We start from the raw sequence: 19,426 nt of genomic DNA on the forward strand, positions 1-19,426 counted from the left end.
TCAATTAGCTCCTCAATTCACATTTGAACAGCACATTAAGGGAAAACAAAGAGGCGTGTGTGTGCCTGTGTAGCACAGTGTGTGTGTGATTGCATGCATGCTGATGGATTACTCCAGCGATCGGTTACTTGCCATGTCACTCTCTTGTTTGTATCGCTTGCAAGCATCACGATTAATATCCAAATAGTGTTTGAAGGGATCGAGCTACGAGTGTGTTTTGGTGGAAAAAAACACACTTCCCCTTCTTCTGACCCTGGAGAACTGCTAAGCGTAATTGCCTCATTCTTCTACACAAATGAACATTGACAGAGTGGGGATTGGTCTGCATAGGTTCTCTCAAATGGCTTCCCTGGCAGTTGACTAATTCAGTTCTCATTGACGTATGACTAAATCAGTGTCCATTATCCTTATGTGCAGGGCAGCTCAGATGTAGTACCAGCTCCATGGTAGAAGGCACTTAAGAGCATTACACAAGCTAAGCTGGTTGAAAGGGTCTCCTTTTCAGCAAGTTGACAAGGCCACCACACATGGTGTAGATCTGACATTGGCCAGGCCGTAGCCCCTGACTAACCTCTGACATTGAGGTCTCCCACTGTTGAACAAAAAAACAGGAAAACTGACCACACGCTTTTAAGTCCTGTGACTGTCCCAGGCTAACGGCCAACAACAGTGACACTTATCACCGCAGGAGATTTACAGCCGGGACAATAGGATATACTCATTTTGTGTCACATTCAGGGGAGCCAAACATATTTCATTGCGTTTTTCCACAGTTTTCACCTCAAAGCACACTTTTTCCACCACCGTTCGTAGAAATTCAGCAGTGTGGAACTGCTGAATTTCTTTTTGCAAACAGAAAAGCGCACAGTTTGACCACAGTCAAACTCATTGTTGAGTATTATGCCACGGCCAGGTGACTCTCTTTACAAACCCGGTGGTTATTTTGGTGTGCAGTGTGTGCGCTTGTGTGAGTGTGGTATTAGGAGCCAGACAGGTCCCTCTGTTGTGCAGCTGGGCCGGCTTAATGAGATATCAGACTCAAACATCAATTCATCAGCCTCATTGATGAGGACAATGAGGGGCAACTGCTTCAGTAAAGAGAGGCATTATGGCTCCTCGTGTGGGGATAGGGCGGCCTTGTTTACAAAGGTTATTGGGCATAGAGGGCTTGAAACAGTACACCACACTGGCCTCCACTTTGCTCTGCTCTGCTAGACTCAGCTCCCTCACCCTCAGGGCAGCTTGTCGAGAACTTTTTATCTCTTTGATTTTCTAGAACAAAGACCCAAAAGAAAAATGCACCTCTGGAATCTGGAGGCCTGATTTTTAAATGTGTGCATGTGTGTGAATGGGTTTAAAGGGAGAGGCCAAAGAGGCCTGATTGATTAAATAAACAAATCTCATGTTGTTATCATCAGGGCTCCCCTAGCTAAGCAGAGCAGGCTGGGCTGGCTGGAGTCCCCCCTGGCCTCGGCCTCCACTGACAGGGCATCTGTCTTCATTAAAGCTCAGCCAGTGTGCATGACAGCCACTGAAACGCTGGTGTCTTCACGATTAATGAAGACAGATGACTCCCCCCGAGAGGCAGTAAAAAGGAACAAAAAGCAGGAGGATGAACAAACAGAAAAATACAAAACAAAAAAAGTCAGAACAAAATTTGAAAAAGCGTCCCAAAAAACGAGAACACAGATAAGCTGTTTATCCCACTGCTCTATCACTTCTTGTACTCTTGATTGTTTTTCCACTGTCATATCTGGCTTGGCTCCATCCACACTTCTCCCACCATACCATGCATATACACCCCCACTCCTTTTCCACTCTCACACGCTCTCTCACAGCAGTAGCGCCCCCCTGGAAGTGTATGGAAATGGACCCCAGTTTTGTCTGTCCAGAGACAGGCCTGTTGTTAGAGTCAGAGCCTTGTCTGAAGTCAGTAGTGGAAGGAGGGAGAGGGGGAAAAAATGAGGGTCTGACAGAGAAAAATTGAGTAAAGAAAGCTGGCCAGAATATCCCTCAGCTTCTTGAAGACTGCATATGCATTCCACATTTCTAATTTATTCATATTTTTTTCCATTAAATAATTAATCTACTTATTAATTCATGGCTGTTGGCTCAAAAGGAATATCATTATCCATCTAGTATCCAGGAGTGTAAACAAAACTCTGCACAGGCTGCACAGAACTTTTACTATGTGTAATATTCCACAGACCACAATTCGTCAATAACCTTTCATGAAAAATACCTCAGAAACGAAACTCGTACAGTCAAAATCACAATGGAAGGTAAACCTAACATGTGTAACTGAAACGTGAGTCATCTTCCTGTCTCTCACTAACTCTTTTTCTCATTTCTGCTTAGTAATAGTTTTGTTTTTTAGTGTATGGCACCTGGCAAGGTCAAACTTCAGGTGGCTCACATTGTCACTGAAACTTGACTCCGTGGACTCACTGCTCACACACATGGGCACACAATCACACACATGGACGGACAAGCGCTTATCATATCATAGCAGAGAGTTTTCTTTCAGATGGTTGAGCAGCTCAAACTGGCTCTGGGCTGAAAGGGGGAGGAGAGGAGAGGAGAGGAGAGGAGAGGAGACTGACTGTCCCAGTCTTTTCCTGTGCTGCTCTGTAGCCCCTGACAGCAGCCCCCTTGGCCGAGTCCTGAGGGGTAAGCAAGCCAGCAATAGGAGAGACAGAGGGAGAGAGGGGAGGGGAGAAAAACAGAGAGACATGATTGTGTCATATGAGAAATCCAAACAGGATGCCACTTACACTGAACGCTGGCACTGCCCGTCCAAGCAAAGGGGTCCAGTCCCGCAAAGAAGGGGCTTGCCTTCCGCAGCATGCACGCACCACGGCTGGTGACATCATAGAGCTGACGGGGGCCCATTCCCAGAGCCTCCATACAGTCGAACATGGTAACCCCCCCCCTCCTCCTCCTCCTCCCTCAGCAAAAAATCACTACGAGCCCTGCGTCCTGCCCTGCTTCCACCGCTGAGGCAGTGACAACAACAAACCGCAGCAGCAACAAGCAGCTATAGCTAGATCAGATACCTTCCCTTCCCTCCCTGCACTTATCTCTTGCTGTCACTCTCTCTGCTGTCCCCTTTTCCTGCCGATGCTGGAGTTTCCCCTCTTTCCCTCTCAGCTGGAATGCAGATCTGGTTCCTGCCTGGCTGAAGCTGAAGCTGAACTGAACTGAGCTTAGGCTGAGAGTGACTCTTACTCTCTACTCTCAACACTGCCCTTGGGTGAGCTGCTCCCTGTCTGCTGTAACAGACCTAAATAACAGCCTCTCACAGCTCTCGCTGAGCCCCAGACACGGCGGAGCGAACCAACTGCCTCGGCATGACGCTCTGAGAGGGGGTGGAGAGAGAGAGAGAGAGAGAGAGAGAGAGAGAGAGGGAGAGAGAGAGAGCGAGAATGCCAGAGAGGGAGGGAGACAGAGAGAGAGAGGGGGACCCAGGAGGAGGAGGAGGTGGAGGCGGGGGGGGCTGGAAGGCAAGGGAGGAGAGGGGGCCGGCCAGCACTGGAGGAAGAACTGATCTAGTTAGAGGACAAAACTCTATTCCCATTCTTCTCTTGTTTTTTTTTGTCCGTCCGTCTGCTTTTGTGTTTCATATTTCAGCTCCGTATGCAAACAAACACAGACCCCCCCCCTCCACCTCCCTCCACCTCCCTCCGTGTGTCCCATTCAGATCTGGTCCCTGTCTCTGTCTGTCTTTACATTGCACCTCCCCCTCAATTCCCCTGCAGTAAATATGAGCCCCTTTCCCCTCCCTTCACTGAGCCCCCGTCTCTAATCATAACCATATTAAAGTCCAGCCACTGGCCGGTTGAGAGTATGAGTGTGTGTGAGAAAAGAGAGCCAGAGAGAGAGAGCAAGAGAGAGAAAGAACATTGTGCTGTGGTTGAACCCAGAAACCAGATGCCAGGGTAAAGCCCTCCCTCCTCTCTGTCTGTTTGAGGGAACAGAGGATGGGCAGTTCTTTCTGTCTCTCCCTCTGGAAGTGCTTTAACAGTGATGAATGAGGCTTGCCTTGCTCAATCCCTGCAGTGCATTTACACAGACAAATACCCCCAATATACAAACACACCATGTGCTGGACACACTTCTCACAGGTTCACTTGACCTTGTTTGTGATTTATCTCCGAGCAACCGTTGCAAAGAAATAAACGCAGCCATGCAGATGTGATGCGGTTGTGCAAGTAATGAATTGTAATACATAAAAAGCCATCTGATTATATCATTGTGACTCACGGCACAAGAAAAATATATATCTGCCTTCCACTTTTAGTCTTCTTTAACACAGGCTGCTCTGTGTACTGCTAAAACAATTCAATTTAAAACATGACAGTGCCCTCACAGTGACGGTAAATCAGAAGGAAATCAATAGACGGTCTGTGGTCAATAAAATAGCCTGTCACTGGTCCTAACTGTTGCTCGGTAGACGAATAGACTCTGACTGAGCTAAAGCAAACAGCCTGATACAATGGGAGATATATGATAATAGAATGACTTTAGTCTGCGTGCCCCACACATTCATCTCCCCCCCTGTCAGACCAGTACAAGTGGTACAGCCCAGCAGGCAAAAAAGACAACATTTCCTGTCAATCTGTGCTGCTGGCTACGCTCTCCATAAACACACAATGCCCTCCCTCCTCCCTCCTCCTCTTCTGTCTAACACTTCACTCTTTTTCCTGTCGTTTGAAAGAAACCACACATTCAAGTTTTGGGTCATTTTGACTTATTTTCATTTACAAGCGTTTATTGACGTAAAAAAAAAAGCTTTCTCTTCAGTTGTTTATTTTCTTAAGCTGGCACACTCAGTGCAGTCATACTCACATGTGGGCTGATACTCCTCACATATACACTTACTCACACATTTAACAGCTCCTTTGTCCCATCAAACAGTCGACAACATCAGTAGTTTTTATGTGTTTCTTCATACAGCTGTCGGGTCATAAAAAAGGAAGCTTTATGACAGCAGGAATAGAACAGTGAGGCTAGGTAACAAACTGTTATCTATCAAAGATGTCCCTGCTCACAGCTTGTTGTTAAAAAGGACTTTCTTTTTCTAACTTCCCCACCCACCCACTTACACAATAATTCAAAAAAGAAAAAAAAAAAAAAGAAAAGATCTGATCTGGATGCATTTCAGATTAAATCATCACTGCCCCAAGTCACATTTTTGTGATCCACAAACATTCTTCTCACACTCGTCTTTTCGTCTCCTTCCTGTCTTTTTTTTTCTCTCGCCTGTAGTTTCATACAGCATCCTGGAAACTAAAAACTGACTATTCCCCTGGTGTACAAATGTTCTATGTAACATCAGTGTGGTTTGCCAGGACTGTTTCGCTGGACTGGCGAGCCGCAACACAATCGATTTATAATATCATGTGCTCACACTTGAAACTCTTTTGTTTTTGGAGATTTATGGACCCTATCCGACACTCTCCTGGTTTTGACATTTCTTTTTACTGTGTTTGAGACTATATTTCAGACCACTAACCCCAGGTTCTTCGATTATTGGCACACAGCGCCGTGAGCTGTGAGTCTTCAAGCGCTTCAGAGGGTTTGCGGAGTGAGTTTAGACATCTAATCTACACATACTCCATACTGCTGCTGACCTAGGCCATTCCCTGCCTCCCCTCCCTCCTCCCCTTCCTTCCCCAGCAAGAGAGGTTGAACTCTAGAAGAAACCCCCACTGGGCCACTAACTTTCCCCCCAAACTTATCCTGCCCTCCCTCCTTCTCTCCCTCACTCTCTGGCTCACAAGTCTCTCCATCGCTCTCCTCAATTCTTTTTTTTTTTTCTCCCCCCCTTCTGTTTCTGCAAATACTCTCCCCATTTCATCAAGTTCCCTATGGCCATTTTTTTCCTGACTGCATGATTTGTTTTAGTTGACAAAGTTCTCTGCTTTTGTTTCTGGTTTTGGAAATATTTCATTTTCAGTGGCTGCCAACTCACTAGTCATTTTGTGTGACTGCTGCTTTCAATCATGTTTAACTGCACTGATTAGAGGGGACTTTTAGACACAATAAATAAACACAGGATATTTAAATGTTTTCTGATACCATATCTGTGATTTTCTCTTTTCTATCTGTACAGTAGACAGGGACACTAAAAACCCAGACTGAACCCAGACTGTCTATAGCTTATACAGGCTTTACTACTGTCTGACACTCTGATGCCAATTACAGATAAGACGTATACAACACATTGTTGCCACTTCCTCTGTATACAGTCACTGAGGTTCCAACCAAACAGTCAACAGCACGGTGATGTGTGAGGCAATAAAGACAGCTTGTTTTTAAATGCCTATGTGCTAAACACAGCATGGAGATTTTGAAAGGAATGTAGAGCTTTTCCATTGCTGATGTGAGCATGTGTGCAGTGTGTGGACGTGCTGAAACAGATTGCTGGTGATGATAGAGACACTGAACACCAGTTTAGAGCGCCCTCCCTACAGCCAGATTCAGGTTACTCACACACTCAGAAACGCATGATAAAGTAGCTTAAAGAGGGAGCTAACAAACAAGATCTGAGCACTTGAAGATATTTTTCCTCCTTTTCATCTATGAACTTATCAAATATGTGTGTGTCGGGGTGTCATTTAGCTCAATTGGTAGAGCATCCGCCGCATGTACAAAGGCTCAGTCCTTGCTGCCGCGGCCCAGGATTCGAATCCGACCTGTGGCTCTTTCCCGTCATTCCCCATCGCTCTCCTCCCACATTCCTGTCACTCTTCAGCTGTCTCTATCAAATAAAGCTCAAATAAAAAAATAAAAATAAAATAAAAATAAATAAATAAATATATATATATATGTGTGTGTGTGTGTTGTTTTGTTCATCAGCAAAAAAAAAAACAGAGCGCAATCCGAACGTTCTTACTCATCACATCCATCAACTGATCCACCAGCCGTGGGTTTTACACATGTTCAGGTCTGACAAAATGTGTAATCTTATCCACTTATCTACATCACTCTCTCACAATATATCTCCTGAAGATACCTGATGTGCCACAGAGAAGCGACGTGGGGGAAAGTGAGGCATGACTTATCAGAGAGCCCGTGTCTCAGCGGCAGCCCTGTTGGCCTCTGTTCACATGCTTGTCCCACCAAAGGACCTAACAGAGCTACTTTTCAGAGCGCTATCAGTCTTGGCCATCTTTCAGCAAAGTCTTTTTTGCTCTCTGTCTTTTTCTATCCTTCTATCTGCACTGTCATGACATTTTGCTACCCGTATTTTGTGGAGGAAAAAAAGAAAGATCTTTTAGTTGTGCGGCCAAAAATACAAACCCCCCGCCTTGTTCTCCTAGGCCCGCCCTGTGCCTGTGTGCCCTCCTACGCTTTTGGATGGCCCAACCCTCATTTCTCGCCATTGCGCGTTCTTCGTCTTGCACGTGCCCACAAAGGCCCATCTGAAAACAGACCCCTCCTATTTTTAATAGTAGCCTCTTTATCTTCATCTGTCATCATGTCAGCACTGTAGTACACTCTGTGGCCTCTCCCTTACCGGCAACCTTTGCTGACTTTCCACACACGCAGGCATGCAAGTGCACACACACCAGCGTAATACATAAACACACACAAAGTTTCAGTAAGTTTCCAGCACTTAGGGCAAATTGGCTCCAACTTGCACAGAGGGATAACAAGAGGAAATCCAAGGTGAAGGCTGAGAAGAAAGAGCGAAAGAGGAGAGAGAAAAGAGCAAGGGAACTCAAGAGTTCATAATCCATCGGGGGTTTAGGTGGATATCATCGGAGGAGAAGATTCCACTCAGTTTCACAAAAACTGCTTTAGTGAGGTGCTTAAATTGACTGAAAAACAAAGTGGACATTTTTGCCCATTTTCCCCCTCATCTACTGAATCATGGCCAGCACTGGTTGAAAAATAAAAATAGTAATGTGAGGGGAATTGATTTCCAAAAGGAAGCGGAGCATCTCTGAGAGCTGTCATCTTGAGGCTAGTGGTCGCCTAGGGAGATGAAAGCAGGGATGTCAGATGATGCAGAGCTGTTTATTAAAGCAGAGCAGGCTCCAGTCTCACTGATAGATCAAGGACACAGCCAAACAGCACTACACATGCTGTCATCACACACAAGTACACACAAATGGCCCAGTCCTAGCATTGCTAATTTGCTATGTAGATCATGGTCACAGGAGCAGTGGTGCCAGCGACCAGATGGCTCTATGACAATCATCACTTTCTTCTGAATATGTTTTGACGCTCATAACGGTGAAAGCCGGGATCAAAACCAAACACTGCTATCTTTGATTTAGTCTAATCATCAATGGTACTATCTTGAGAATTCAAAATTGTTGTTGGATACAGAATTCATTTGTAGTTTATCATATTCAGATGTTTGCTTTTATACTAGAATTTTCTAGAATTGATTTCTTTGGTGTTGATAAAAGCCAAAAGAAATACAACATTCATGCAAAATCAGAAATCAAAGATAATAATATTGATATGTAACAAGATACACATCATACATAATTACACATCCATTTCCCGGCTCTACTTAAATGATTATAATCCACATGCAATGACCTCTTTTCTAATGATTTTCATTATCAACCATGGATTGAATATGCAGCTTACAATCCTCAAAGGCGACTATTAATCTCAAATATATATCTCTCATTCCTGACGTTTTTCTGAAATTCTTTGAAATCCTCATTTGTAATGTTTTCACCCCAGGCTCGGGTCATTTTTCTTGCCCCTTTAATAAATCAAACAGAAATCAGTAAATGACAAGATTGAGGTCAGAGATGGATTGGCCTTCACTCTCAAGAGCAAAGCAGAAGATTGAACACTCAGGTGTCAGAGAGATTTTCAAAACAGAGGTGACTTCACGGTTTGTAAATAGCACACAGGAAGAGAAGTAGAAAAAAAAAAGCAGCTGGCAGTCTTAGTGTCTGTAGGGAAGCTTCATCCTGCAAGGCAGTGAGGGGTAGCGGTGGTGTTCATAATTTTCATAACCATACATAGCTTCCTTTCTCTTTAGTCTCCCTCCCTCCCTTCACTCAAATATATAGTGTGCCCACATAAGCACACCCATATGCAACCAGACAAATCTAAACCTTCACAGTCAGCCACGTACCTACGTACCTCCATCTAGGCTGGGCTGAAACCCAGCACTTCAAACTTTATGAAAATAAATAAAGCAGTACAATGTGCTGTTTGTGCTCTGCTTCACATCCAGTGGAGAAAGCTTAGTAGACATCCTTCCCTGCTGTCCCTCTCCTCCATTTAAAGGTTCGTTTTAACATTCCCTCTCATACCACATTTCCCACCAAAATGGCTCCTTTACGCAACTCCCCGAGCTCCCTAAGCCAACATGACCTCCTTGTGTGTGTGTGTGTGTGTGTGTGTGTGTGTGTGTGTGTGTTTAAGAATGCAATGAGTGTTTTTAATTATGTCACTCTGCATGAGGATACTTTTTCTGCTGGAACAGTTTAGTCCTTTTCACAGTCTGCCTCACTTAATGGTTCATGTGTGTGTGTGTGCAAACATGCATGCGCGCACACAGATGCATGTCTATATACTTGGCAGCCAGTATGTTTATGTGCGTGTGTGTGGTGTACACATCCATGCCTCACTTTACATAAACAGCACGGCTGTTCAACTCGTCTCCACTGGAGGCACAAGTGAGCAGACTCTGAGGCAGCTTTTACACAAGTTTCAACACGCTCTTCATTCCATTCTATTAATACAATGCTTTAATTTCGTCCCACTGTGATGCAACTGAAAACTGAAAAAAACTCACAGCTCAGCCTCAACTGAGGTTACTGCATACATCACTTCAGTAAAGCTGAAAATGATGGTCTGAATAGCCAAGCTAAGGATTCAGATTTTTGGTCCGAGCCATGTAGGCTGAAGGAAATGACCTACTAGCTTTTCAAAACATCCCTGTGGCTGGCTTTGGGGCCAGGGCTCCGGCCCTGATTGGTGAAAGCTTAGAGAGGTGTTTCAGGGCTCAGTGGTGATGTTATCACATAGTAAGTGGCCTTAATGGGCTTCCAACTGTTTGTTTGAAGGGGTCCCATAATGACAGGGATCAACTGATAACGGCCTCCGCTACACTACAGCCGTCAGACCCTCTCATGGATGAACAATCGCCTTTGCGCGTTTATAAACATAAGAGTGTGAAGGATGGGTCACATGACGAGTGAACTGTATTCATACATGATCTAAATGTTGAAGTGCTAAGCTCAGGTTGAGGTTTTCTGGGTCCACTTCCTCCGTTTATGCATTGAGAATGAAGCAAAGCCTACTATCTCTACATGTGCAAACACAGTCCGCCTACCACATCTCTGCCCTCTCCTGTCTCTTCCCACCTCTGTGCAAAACAGGTATTTCCAAAGACACTGGTGCCAAAACAGAGTGCCGCCGTGGGAGGTGCTCCGACCTGTCGGCACAGCATGCACTCTTAACAAAGGTAGGTGTCACCCTGGCTACCTTTCGAACAGCAATTATGCACGGAGCTCTGACGCTGGTCAAGAATGCAGTGCTATATACTGCACACACAAACATGCACACACAGAAATATCTGCAGTGCTACTCCCTTTATGTGGAAGGTATTTTCTCAGTCTGGCCTACAGACAGCCCTGACAACAATGAGCAGGTCTGTTAAGCTTACTCCTGTAGCAGAAGTAGAAGGAGAAAAAAAAAGGGGGGCCTGGGGAATGTCCAAAAACCAAAGCCTTTTGTCTTCCCCGCTAACATTTAAGAGAGCGGAGAATGAGACTGCTGTCAGTAAAATGACTTGTAACATTCCCTGTCAAGGGAGGTCTTAAAGCCGATACTAACAACTGATAGTTTTCCATCCACTGGGAAAAAAACGGATAATTGATTCAGACACGTCTAGTTCAAAAACAATTAGTAAACTGACCAATTAGTTAACAACAAAACTGGGACTGATTAATTAATTAATGTATCAAGCAACCCGGTACCAGCTTCTTGAGAAATCACTGTTTTAAGAACTTAAGAAGAACTTTAAGAAGAAGTCCTTGATACTGCTACTTTAAGTGATTTAAATGAGTAGAAAAGTCAGAAATTGTTTGATTAATTGCTGATATGAGACTACAAGGAAACATATGAATGTTCATCCTAACAATCACAGTAAAGATTATTAGACCACTACTGACATTATTTTGTAAAGCTGTGAGATAGACTGAAAAACATCAATCTTCCAACATGAAGTTGAGTTGAAGCTAATTGTCACAATGATCCCGACTTAATCTTTGACCCCAGCCTTGTTTAAGCTCTGACAGAGAGCTTAAACCAAATAACTGCAGTCTTTAACCCTTGTGAACGATACTACTGCCAGATTGGATGTGTCAGTACAAGCAGTCATGTATGAAGCTTCGCTGCATGTGGTTGCCTGTGTCTGTTTGTGCTTTGATACTTGTTTTTTTTCTCTTAACTCATGCCAGTGTAAAAACCAAAAAGAATCCATCTGTCAGTGCTGTGGGATTTCATTCTGCGTCAGGGGTATGTTTCTAGTTTTTAGATGAAAGAAGTGCTCTGTGTGTGAGAGACAGGGAGAGAGTGGGAAGAGTGTCTCTGGTGGTGTGTTTGCGTGTGTGTAACTGTGTGTTTTCCTAGCAGGGTGTGTTCTTGGATTCCACCACACTAGGACATTACCCCCAGGTGCTCTCTCTCTCTCTCTCTTTTCTCTCTCTCTCTCTCTCTCTTGCTCTGCTTCTGTGAAAATACCTTGAGGATTAGGTGGGCAGCAGCGGCGAGGAGAAAGGGGGGGGGGGACTGTGTGGATGAAGGGTGCTGGTGGTGGGGTGAGGTAGTGATTGACGGCTGAAAGGCTGGAGAGGTGCTCAGGCATGCTGTGGTTGGGGAGAGAGGGGGACTGCACACACAGGCAGGGGGGCTTCTCAGTCTCTACACTCAGCTGTTGCCACCCACACCCATTATAGCCCCTCCACCACCTACCACCCACCACCACCTGCCGCCCCTTTAGCGCTGCACTCAGATAAGATTTCAAATAACTCCTGATTACCTTTACCTCATGCTCGAACCTCAACCAAAGTGCTCTTATCTTCTCTCTCTCACTCTGGCTTTCTTCCTTTTCTCTCACACTGACGTCCTCAGCGGTCAATTGTGCAGCAGTGGTTTTTATATAGGGATACACCCTGACCTAGAATCCTGATGCTGATTTTTTAAAAACTGCAGTTTGAAACTAGCAGGTGCTTTGAACAATGACCAATATATGTCAGCAGTGTGTCTGTAATCTGGTAAGTTTTTCCATGACAGAAAAAACACTCTGGATTGCCAACAATCTCCTCTTTGTGCTCTGTGATCCATACATCATTCCATCCAAGTGCTGCAGAATACAACAGTGCCCCCTGTGGTCAGGTCTGAAACTACAAGCCTGACACAACTGGAGCATGCTGTTGTGGTTAGTCTGGTTAGTGGAAGTCTGTTCTTTGAGTCTTGCCTTCAGCCCACCTCTCTTCTTTTTTATTTCTTTTTTTTTTGACAAAAAAGGTGTGTGGTGCACTCATTCTGAATAAACAACGAGACGGATCACAATTGTGCTCATTTTCAAATATTTGTTGATGCTCACAGCACTCATCACCTCACACTGGAAGAATGTTGTTTTGTCTCTAATTGCAGACTTGCGGGTTTGCCTGCTTCACAAAAGCTCTGTGAGAGGTCTACACACAAACACACACACACACACACACACACACACACACACACACACACACACACACACACTGCAGTGAAGCCTTCGCCAGAGCTTGTGGTCACAACCACACCATCTACATACATCTATAAGGAAACCACAGGAGAAGAGTAATCATTGTATTGATGAAAGTGGACTTTTTCCTCACGGTTTCTTTGGGGGATTTTTTTTTTTTGTTACCACTCATCCTATATCACAAACAGACCCTAAAGTTTTCCATTTCCACAAAATTACACATAATGAAGTGTAATTTAAATAGCCAGATTTTCCTCTTTCCAGTGCATGTTTAATGTGACTTGACTAAAATGAAGGCATCAGCCGTATATGTAGTCAGAGTGGAAATGGAAAATGATACATGAGAGCACGCACAGTAATGAAAATGACTTACAGAGAGCGGCCATCTCTTTGGGCAGGTCGGCACCAAATCTTCCAAACAGGCTGCTGTTGGCCAGCAGGTCAAAAGGGGAGTGGCTTCTCATGGAGTTGAAGGCGAAGGGGTAGACAGCAGGTGGGAAGCCGGTCATGTGACCCACCTGCTGTTCCCTGTTGGTAGCCATGGCGACGGAGCACACTCAAGGGTCCGTAGCAGGCCCTTACAACACCTGGAAATCCCCCGGAAAAGTTGAAATCTGTGTCCTTTTTTCAAAGGATGTGGCGAATGGATGAGCGACGATGAGGTCTCTTGTTTACTGAGGTAACGTCGAACTCCACTTTAGAAGACTCATCTGATTCACTTTTCTGAGGGAGAGAAGGGAAAGAAGAAATATGTGTTACTTCTTACTAATTAATTCACCACATGCAACATGAGGATAAATGTTTCTGATTGGCATGAACATGATGACACAGCAGTGGTTTGTGCCTCTCTGGATTCCACCAACTCAATTCACCTCACATCAACTCTCAGGCTCTGATCCATCTACCCTCTGGGACAGAGAAAAGTTTATCCGCGGTTCTAATGTAAGAAGGATGTGTACGACTTCATACCAACAGGTATGAGAGAATGGGAAGGAAAGAGGAAGTAAGGAAGGACAGCGAGAACCAAAACAGATAAAGACGTGAGAGAAAAAGAATGAGTGAGCTGTGAAAGGAAAAGCCAGAAAAACTGGGACTGGGCGAGGGGAAAAGAAAATAAGAAAGAAGTTTGGAAAAAGTTATAACAGGGAAGAGCAGGAGGGAGGGAGGGAGGGGAAAAAAAGAGAGAGAGAGAAAAAGAGAGAGAGCTCTTGTTCCTGCAGTTTTGAAGAGCTTCCAGACTTCTACAGTGATTCCAGGCTATGCCATATGATTTAAATCACCAGAACTCTACTATAAAGGGCTCCTCTGTTCCTGCTGCCAGCCTAGCACAGCAGCCTGCCTCTCTGCCTCTTTCCCCCAGGACCAGAGGCCCAGACACGGGGTCCAGAGCATGAAGAAGGGAGGGAGGGAGGGGGGTCGATGGGGGTAGAGGGTAGAGAAAATGAGATCCACTGATTGCTAACTGCTGCTGTCACTTCCAACTATCTTCTCTTGAGGTCAGGCTCCCATCCCACAGAGTCATTTTGGCTCTAACCTCCTACAGCCCGCTCATCACTTTGACTCCACACAGTAGGCACAGACAAGTCAGGCTCAAGTGTGGACAAGGCTGCAGTTATGCCCCACTGTTGACTGTTAATACAAGAGGGGGGTGAAAAAAATCCCGGTAAAGCCTCCCATTTTCTTTTTCATGTTTTCTTTTTGCCTTTCACTTCCCTAGCGTGATTTCATGAGTGGGTGGTGTGATCAGCTTGTTTTTTAAATGTGGCTTTGAAAAAGAGCAGAGCCAAGGAATTTGGAACTGCTGTGGCTTGTGAATCTGGGAGAAAAGACAGGGAAAAAATCTTGGTAATGAATTCGGAATAAACAAAGAAATGGGGGGGGGGGAGAGATCTAAGGCTGAACCGGTGAACTGCTGAACTGAGCGAAAAACTGCACACAGAGGAACAGTGACAGGGTCTGGGCACTGGGGGGCACTAAGAGGTGGCGCCGTGCCCAGGAAAAAAAAAGAAGAGGGAACACTTTCCAAGACGCACACATATGCACCACACAGTCTGAAACACATACACATGCAATCAAGCACTGAAAAGAAAAAAAAAACTCTACACATGTGTGAGAGCACCCACTAACACACACACACACACACACACACACACACACACACACCTCTCACCCCTTTGCCTTTTCCAGGGCTCTGGCTCCCTCCCTGCCTCTCTTTCTGGCTCTTTCTCTTTCAACAGAGCCAGTTAATTACACCCTACTGCTGCAGGCAGCTTCAAACCACCACTAATTTAGAGTTCCATTACAGTAAACTGTTCCACATGTGCTTCCAGGGCCCAGGCAGGCTCGGGTGGCCACGTTTCAGGAAGGAGCAGCCGCCGATAGGCACCCACCCCCATCCTGCCAACACAGCCATACTGCCATCTTTCTTTTTCTTTCCTCCTTTCGCTCTGTGTTTCTTGCTTTCTTTTATTCCCTTTTTTTTCCTGCACTCTATCCCTCATTCAAACGCCCTTTGATTTTCTTTCCCCTTTTCTGACCTACCCCGCATCTCCTCTCTGTAATCATGTCCTTATACCAAACCCCCCCCCCCCCCCCCCCCCCCCCCATTTCTTCATCCCTCTACTGCTTATACAACTTGTACCATGACCCTGTGCAGCGGTTCCACTGTGTGGCTAACACACAAAAACATCACTAAAGATTTCACAGTGGGCCTAATGGGAGAAGAGGTACAGACTGGAAAAACAAAACTGCCAGCAACACACAGGCTCATAATGTGTGTCTGTGCGTGTGTGTGTGTGTGTTATGAGTATGTACTTGGCCAGAGTTTAGCCCGTTTGGGTATCTGCCTCATGAACTCAAACCAGGCCCCATAAAGGCAGCACAATCTGTCTGCGAGTGTTCGGAGAAGAAAGGAGACTAGAGGAGAAAAAAGAAGATGTGTGAGAAAAAAGAAGGAAGAGACTAGGACCGCAGGAGGAACAATATATTAATCCAAAAAAATGACACTTTAAATGAGTTTCAAGACACCCAACCCAAACGGAGAATTCTACCCAAGTGCAATAAACTGCTGTACCACTGCGCGTTCACACATATGTCATGAAACAACAAAAGAAAGTAAGAAAGAAACAGAGACAGAAAGACAGAAAATAAGAAAGAGAGAGACAGAGAGAGAGAGAGACAGAGAGAGAGAGAGAGCCTTTTAAAATAGAACCCAGTAACTTTACTCTCCCCAAACACAATAATGAATTAATAAAAGAGTTGGCGCCAGTGTTTTTTAATGAGTCACATCAGCCCAGCAGCTTTTTACAGAGCCATTTATGTTTTATGTTGGGTCCTGTGGTAGGCTCACTTCGCCAGCCCGTCTGGGGCTATAAGGGGATAAGGGGAATTTGGAGTGACCTCATCCCCTGTTAGCCAGGGCCAAATGGGCATTGAGGGCCTCCCCACTTCCCTTGAGCCTGGGGGGCACACAGGAGGCAGCAGGCGGCCAGGCAGGCGAGGAGCACCAGGGCCAGCTATGGGTGGGTTCACGGCTGCTGCTGGGACTTTCCATCATTCCCTAAGAGGTGCACTGTAGCAGTTTAAATTTACTTTGGTTGTTTCTGTAAATAGTGGAGTGTCAGACCTCACAGTAGTTCATCAAGTTGAAGGAGACTCATTGGTTACACTTGAGATAATCCATTGATTTTATTGGGACAAAACGTGTTACAAATGAAATGAAATCAATCAAACAGACAATTTGGAGACAGCGCTACAAGACGAGGCACGCTTAGAGAGAATTGTTTGCTGAGGAGTTTGGATTTCAACAAAAAGACAGAGCAGAATGGAGAACCAAAGCGAGAGTAAGAGAGAGAGAGAGAGAGAGAGCTGTTCCCACAGATTGAATGTCTGTCAAACAAAGGGTATCAAATCCTCTGTGAGCAAAACAACAATTGTGCCTTAACCGTTGTGACGGAGCAAGCCCCCTCCGGCAATAAGAACTGCAGTCAAACATAACAAATAAATCACGGCATCTCAGGAAGCTCTGCACCACACAACCAAGAAAGGCAGTTGGTTTTTTAGTCAGCACAAGAAACCACAGGTGATTACTCGGCGTATATGAGCAGGATTTTAGGTGCCATGGCCGCTCAGGGTTGTTACTAGAGGACAGTTTTCTTTCTACAGTAGGAAACACAAACAGTGCGTTGATTTGTCTTTGTGGACGTTTGCATTTAAATTCAAATTATCACATCTCTTCTATTTTTGTTTCACTTTTCTGAGACTCAGAGTTCACACATTTTTGCTTTGGGTTTCACAAACTCCCCAGAAGGCTCCCCAGAATTTCAATAAATTTCCTGTAAAGTAAACTAAAAATATGTGTCAATCAGTCCAGGCAGAGCAGCAAGTCAAAACCTTTACTGGAAGGACTGAATTGTAAATTCACAGCCTCAAGATAAATGATCTGTACCATGTATCCTGGCAGAGAAAGCTTGGCAGAATCACACAAGTCCTCTCACTCTTTTTCCACCTCTGACTTGCCCACTCCTGTTCATTTTTTGACAGAAAGCTGTGCATGTCTTCCAGGCAATGTCTTCCAATTGTCAACATCATAAAGTGATTTATGTTCAGTCACTTTGTAAGGGAAATTACTTGAAGCAGAGAAAGAGAGGGTTGTGTTGAAGTTTTGGGTCGTGGGTGAAGTCATACTAGCGCAGCAGTTAAACAATGTTATTGCAGTCCATGTGTCCTAACTGAACTGACAGACCGGCTTTTCCAACGCCTCGGAGTAAAATGAATACTTAGTGTCATCATCACTCTTTAACTTGCTTACAAAGGGCTATATAATAATTGTGGATTGACTCACAACTGTCACAGACAAATGAAAACGTCCACATTGAAACACAATCACGGGAGCGTTATCTGATGTTGTTACTGGCGTCAGCAGTATTTTGGCTGTGAAAACATATCCTCAACACTATTATCTGATGCAAAGCTGACAGCTCCCAGTCTTTCAACAAGTGGCTGGCTAATGGCTCTAAGATAGACACCCAGTGACAGACAGTCCAGTCTCTCCAAACAAACCTGCATTCCACCACCTGAAACTTGTTTGACATCTGCCGGCTCTTGGCATCACACAAACATGTATTTGCTTACAGCAACAATGCAAAGTAGCACCTCTGTGTAATCATTTGTCAGTTAAAGGGATTGTTTTTCATGACTGCCACAAGGGAGTGTCATTATGCAATCCTTGTTTTTCTATCTATAAATCATCAAGGATTAATTGCTAAATCTTTTTTTGTTCTCCTATTTTTTTCTTTGTTTAAACATAATGTCACGAAACAGGCTGTATTGCCTTGCAGTGGTGGAGAGAAGTATGGAAAGAGTGAGAACTCACAGTGAGACATAAAACACTTTGTGACATGATGAAGTCATCCCGACAGCTTGCTGTTTCCATGATGTGGTAGTGCTCATTGGATTGGAGCACTCAAGATGGAGTCTCCAGCAATGGGTCCAGCAAAACAAGAAAACACACCACAACAGGAAAAGGCAAAGACAGATGCATGGCAAGACATTGTGAGTAATAAAGAGAGAGTTAAAGAGGCAGGAAATACAGCGAGAGAAAGTTCCAAGATGGCTACTCTTATTTAAATGTTAAAGTTGGTGCTACTTATACATCTTGTTTTATAATTACTCAGAGAGGATTAACACAGGCGGCAATGGAGGTGTTTCCCTCCCATAACTCGGAGAGAAAACAATCCTTTCTCTGTATAAAGAGATGCATAAAGGATGAGTTTCACCACAACTGCTTTTAGCCTCGGGAGTCCACAGATCACTCAGACACATGCAGGCCCAAACACACATGCAAGCACAACACACAAAACAACACACATTGACACACAAGTTAAAATTTGTGCCAAAAGATCTTTTAATGAGGGCTTGGAGGCAGACTGAAAATGTAAATCCTCACAATCAGAGCGGCACACCTGCAAAAATAGACATAGGAAATGGTGTGCAGATAGTTTCCTTGTTAATTATAGTGTGGTAGCGGAGAGTGCCCCTCGATTCCCCTAAAACCACCTGTCTAACCCCTCCCTACTACTTGGACTTAATTGCTATAGAAATTCCAGAAAAGACAGGTATCAACAACTCCCAGATTTACTGCTCAAAGTCATGTCACAAAGAAGAACTGTTAGCAGATTTTGCAATACACACACTTTTATGGGTCAACTCTTGTTTCAGCTGTTTCTCAGATGCACCTAATCTGAAAAGCATAATCACATAACGCACCAGGTTTGGAAAGATTGTTACAAAATCAATGTAAAATTGTTTGTTGGTAGAGTTTTAGACTTTGATAGTTTTTCCTGGAAGAATGATTCAAACTAATTAAATAGTAATTATTCATTGTTGTGATTAGAATTAGTGTTTCTCATTAGTTTTTGATGATATTTAACCTTTTGATCCATACCAGACATGTTTAAATGTAAGACAAAACTACTAACTCTGAGTATATACAACAACAAAAATGGGAGTATGTTTCAGGCGAGGCCAATAAAGATGACATACTCATCATCACAAGAGCATGGATCATGACACATAGCCATTTGCAGTACATGACAGCAGATAAAAATAATAATTGATTCCACACTGTTACTTAAGACAGACAAAATACTGTGAGTGAACACCATGAAGGTAAAGCTGCTCTGTACGGACAGC

The 19,426-nt window shown here is 44.4% G+C and overlaps 1 protein-coding gene across 2 annotated transcripts in view; it reads right to left on the minus strand.

Moving 5' to 3' along the window:
• The window catches only part of rarga (retinoic acid receptor gamma a), a 42,966-nt gene that overhangs the window by 16,460 nt on the left and 7,080 nt on the right, over nucleotides 1-19,426 (minus strand). The window contains exon 4 of one of the 2 annotated variants that reach the window (XM_019268652.2): nucleotides 13,107-13,456. In XM_019268652.2, the coding sequence (XP_019124197.1) occupies nucleotides 13,107-13,275 (169 nt within the window). In that variant the 5' untranslated portion in view covers nucleotides 13,276-13,456. Of the gene's footprint in view, nucleotides 1-2,774; nucleotides 3,357-13,106; nucleotides 13,457-19,426 lie in introns of those variants that run through there. The other variant, XM_010747531.3, reaches the window with a different exon arrangement.

Source organism: Larimichthys crocea, chromosome XV (genome assembly GCF_000972845.2).
Source record: "Larimichthys crocea isolate SSNF chromosome XV, L_crocea_2.0, whole genome shotgun sequence".
NCBI classification, from domain to species: Eukaryota; Metazoa; Chordata; class Actinopteri; family Sciaenidae; genus Larimichthys; species Larimichthys crocea.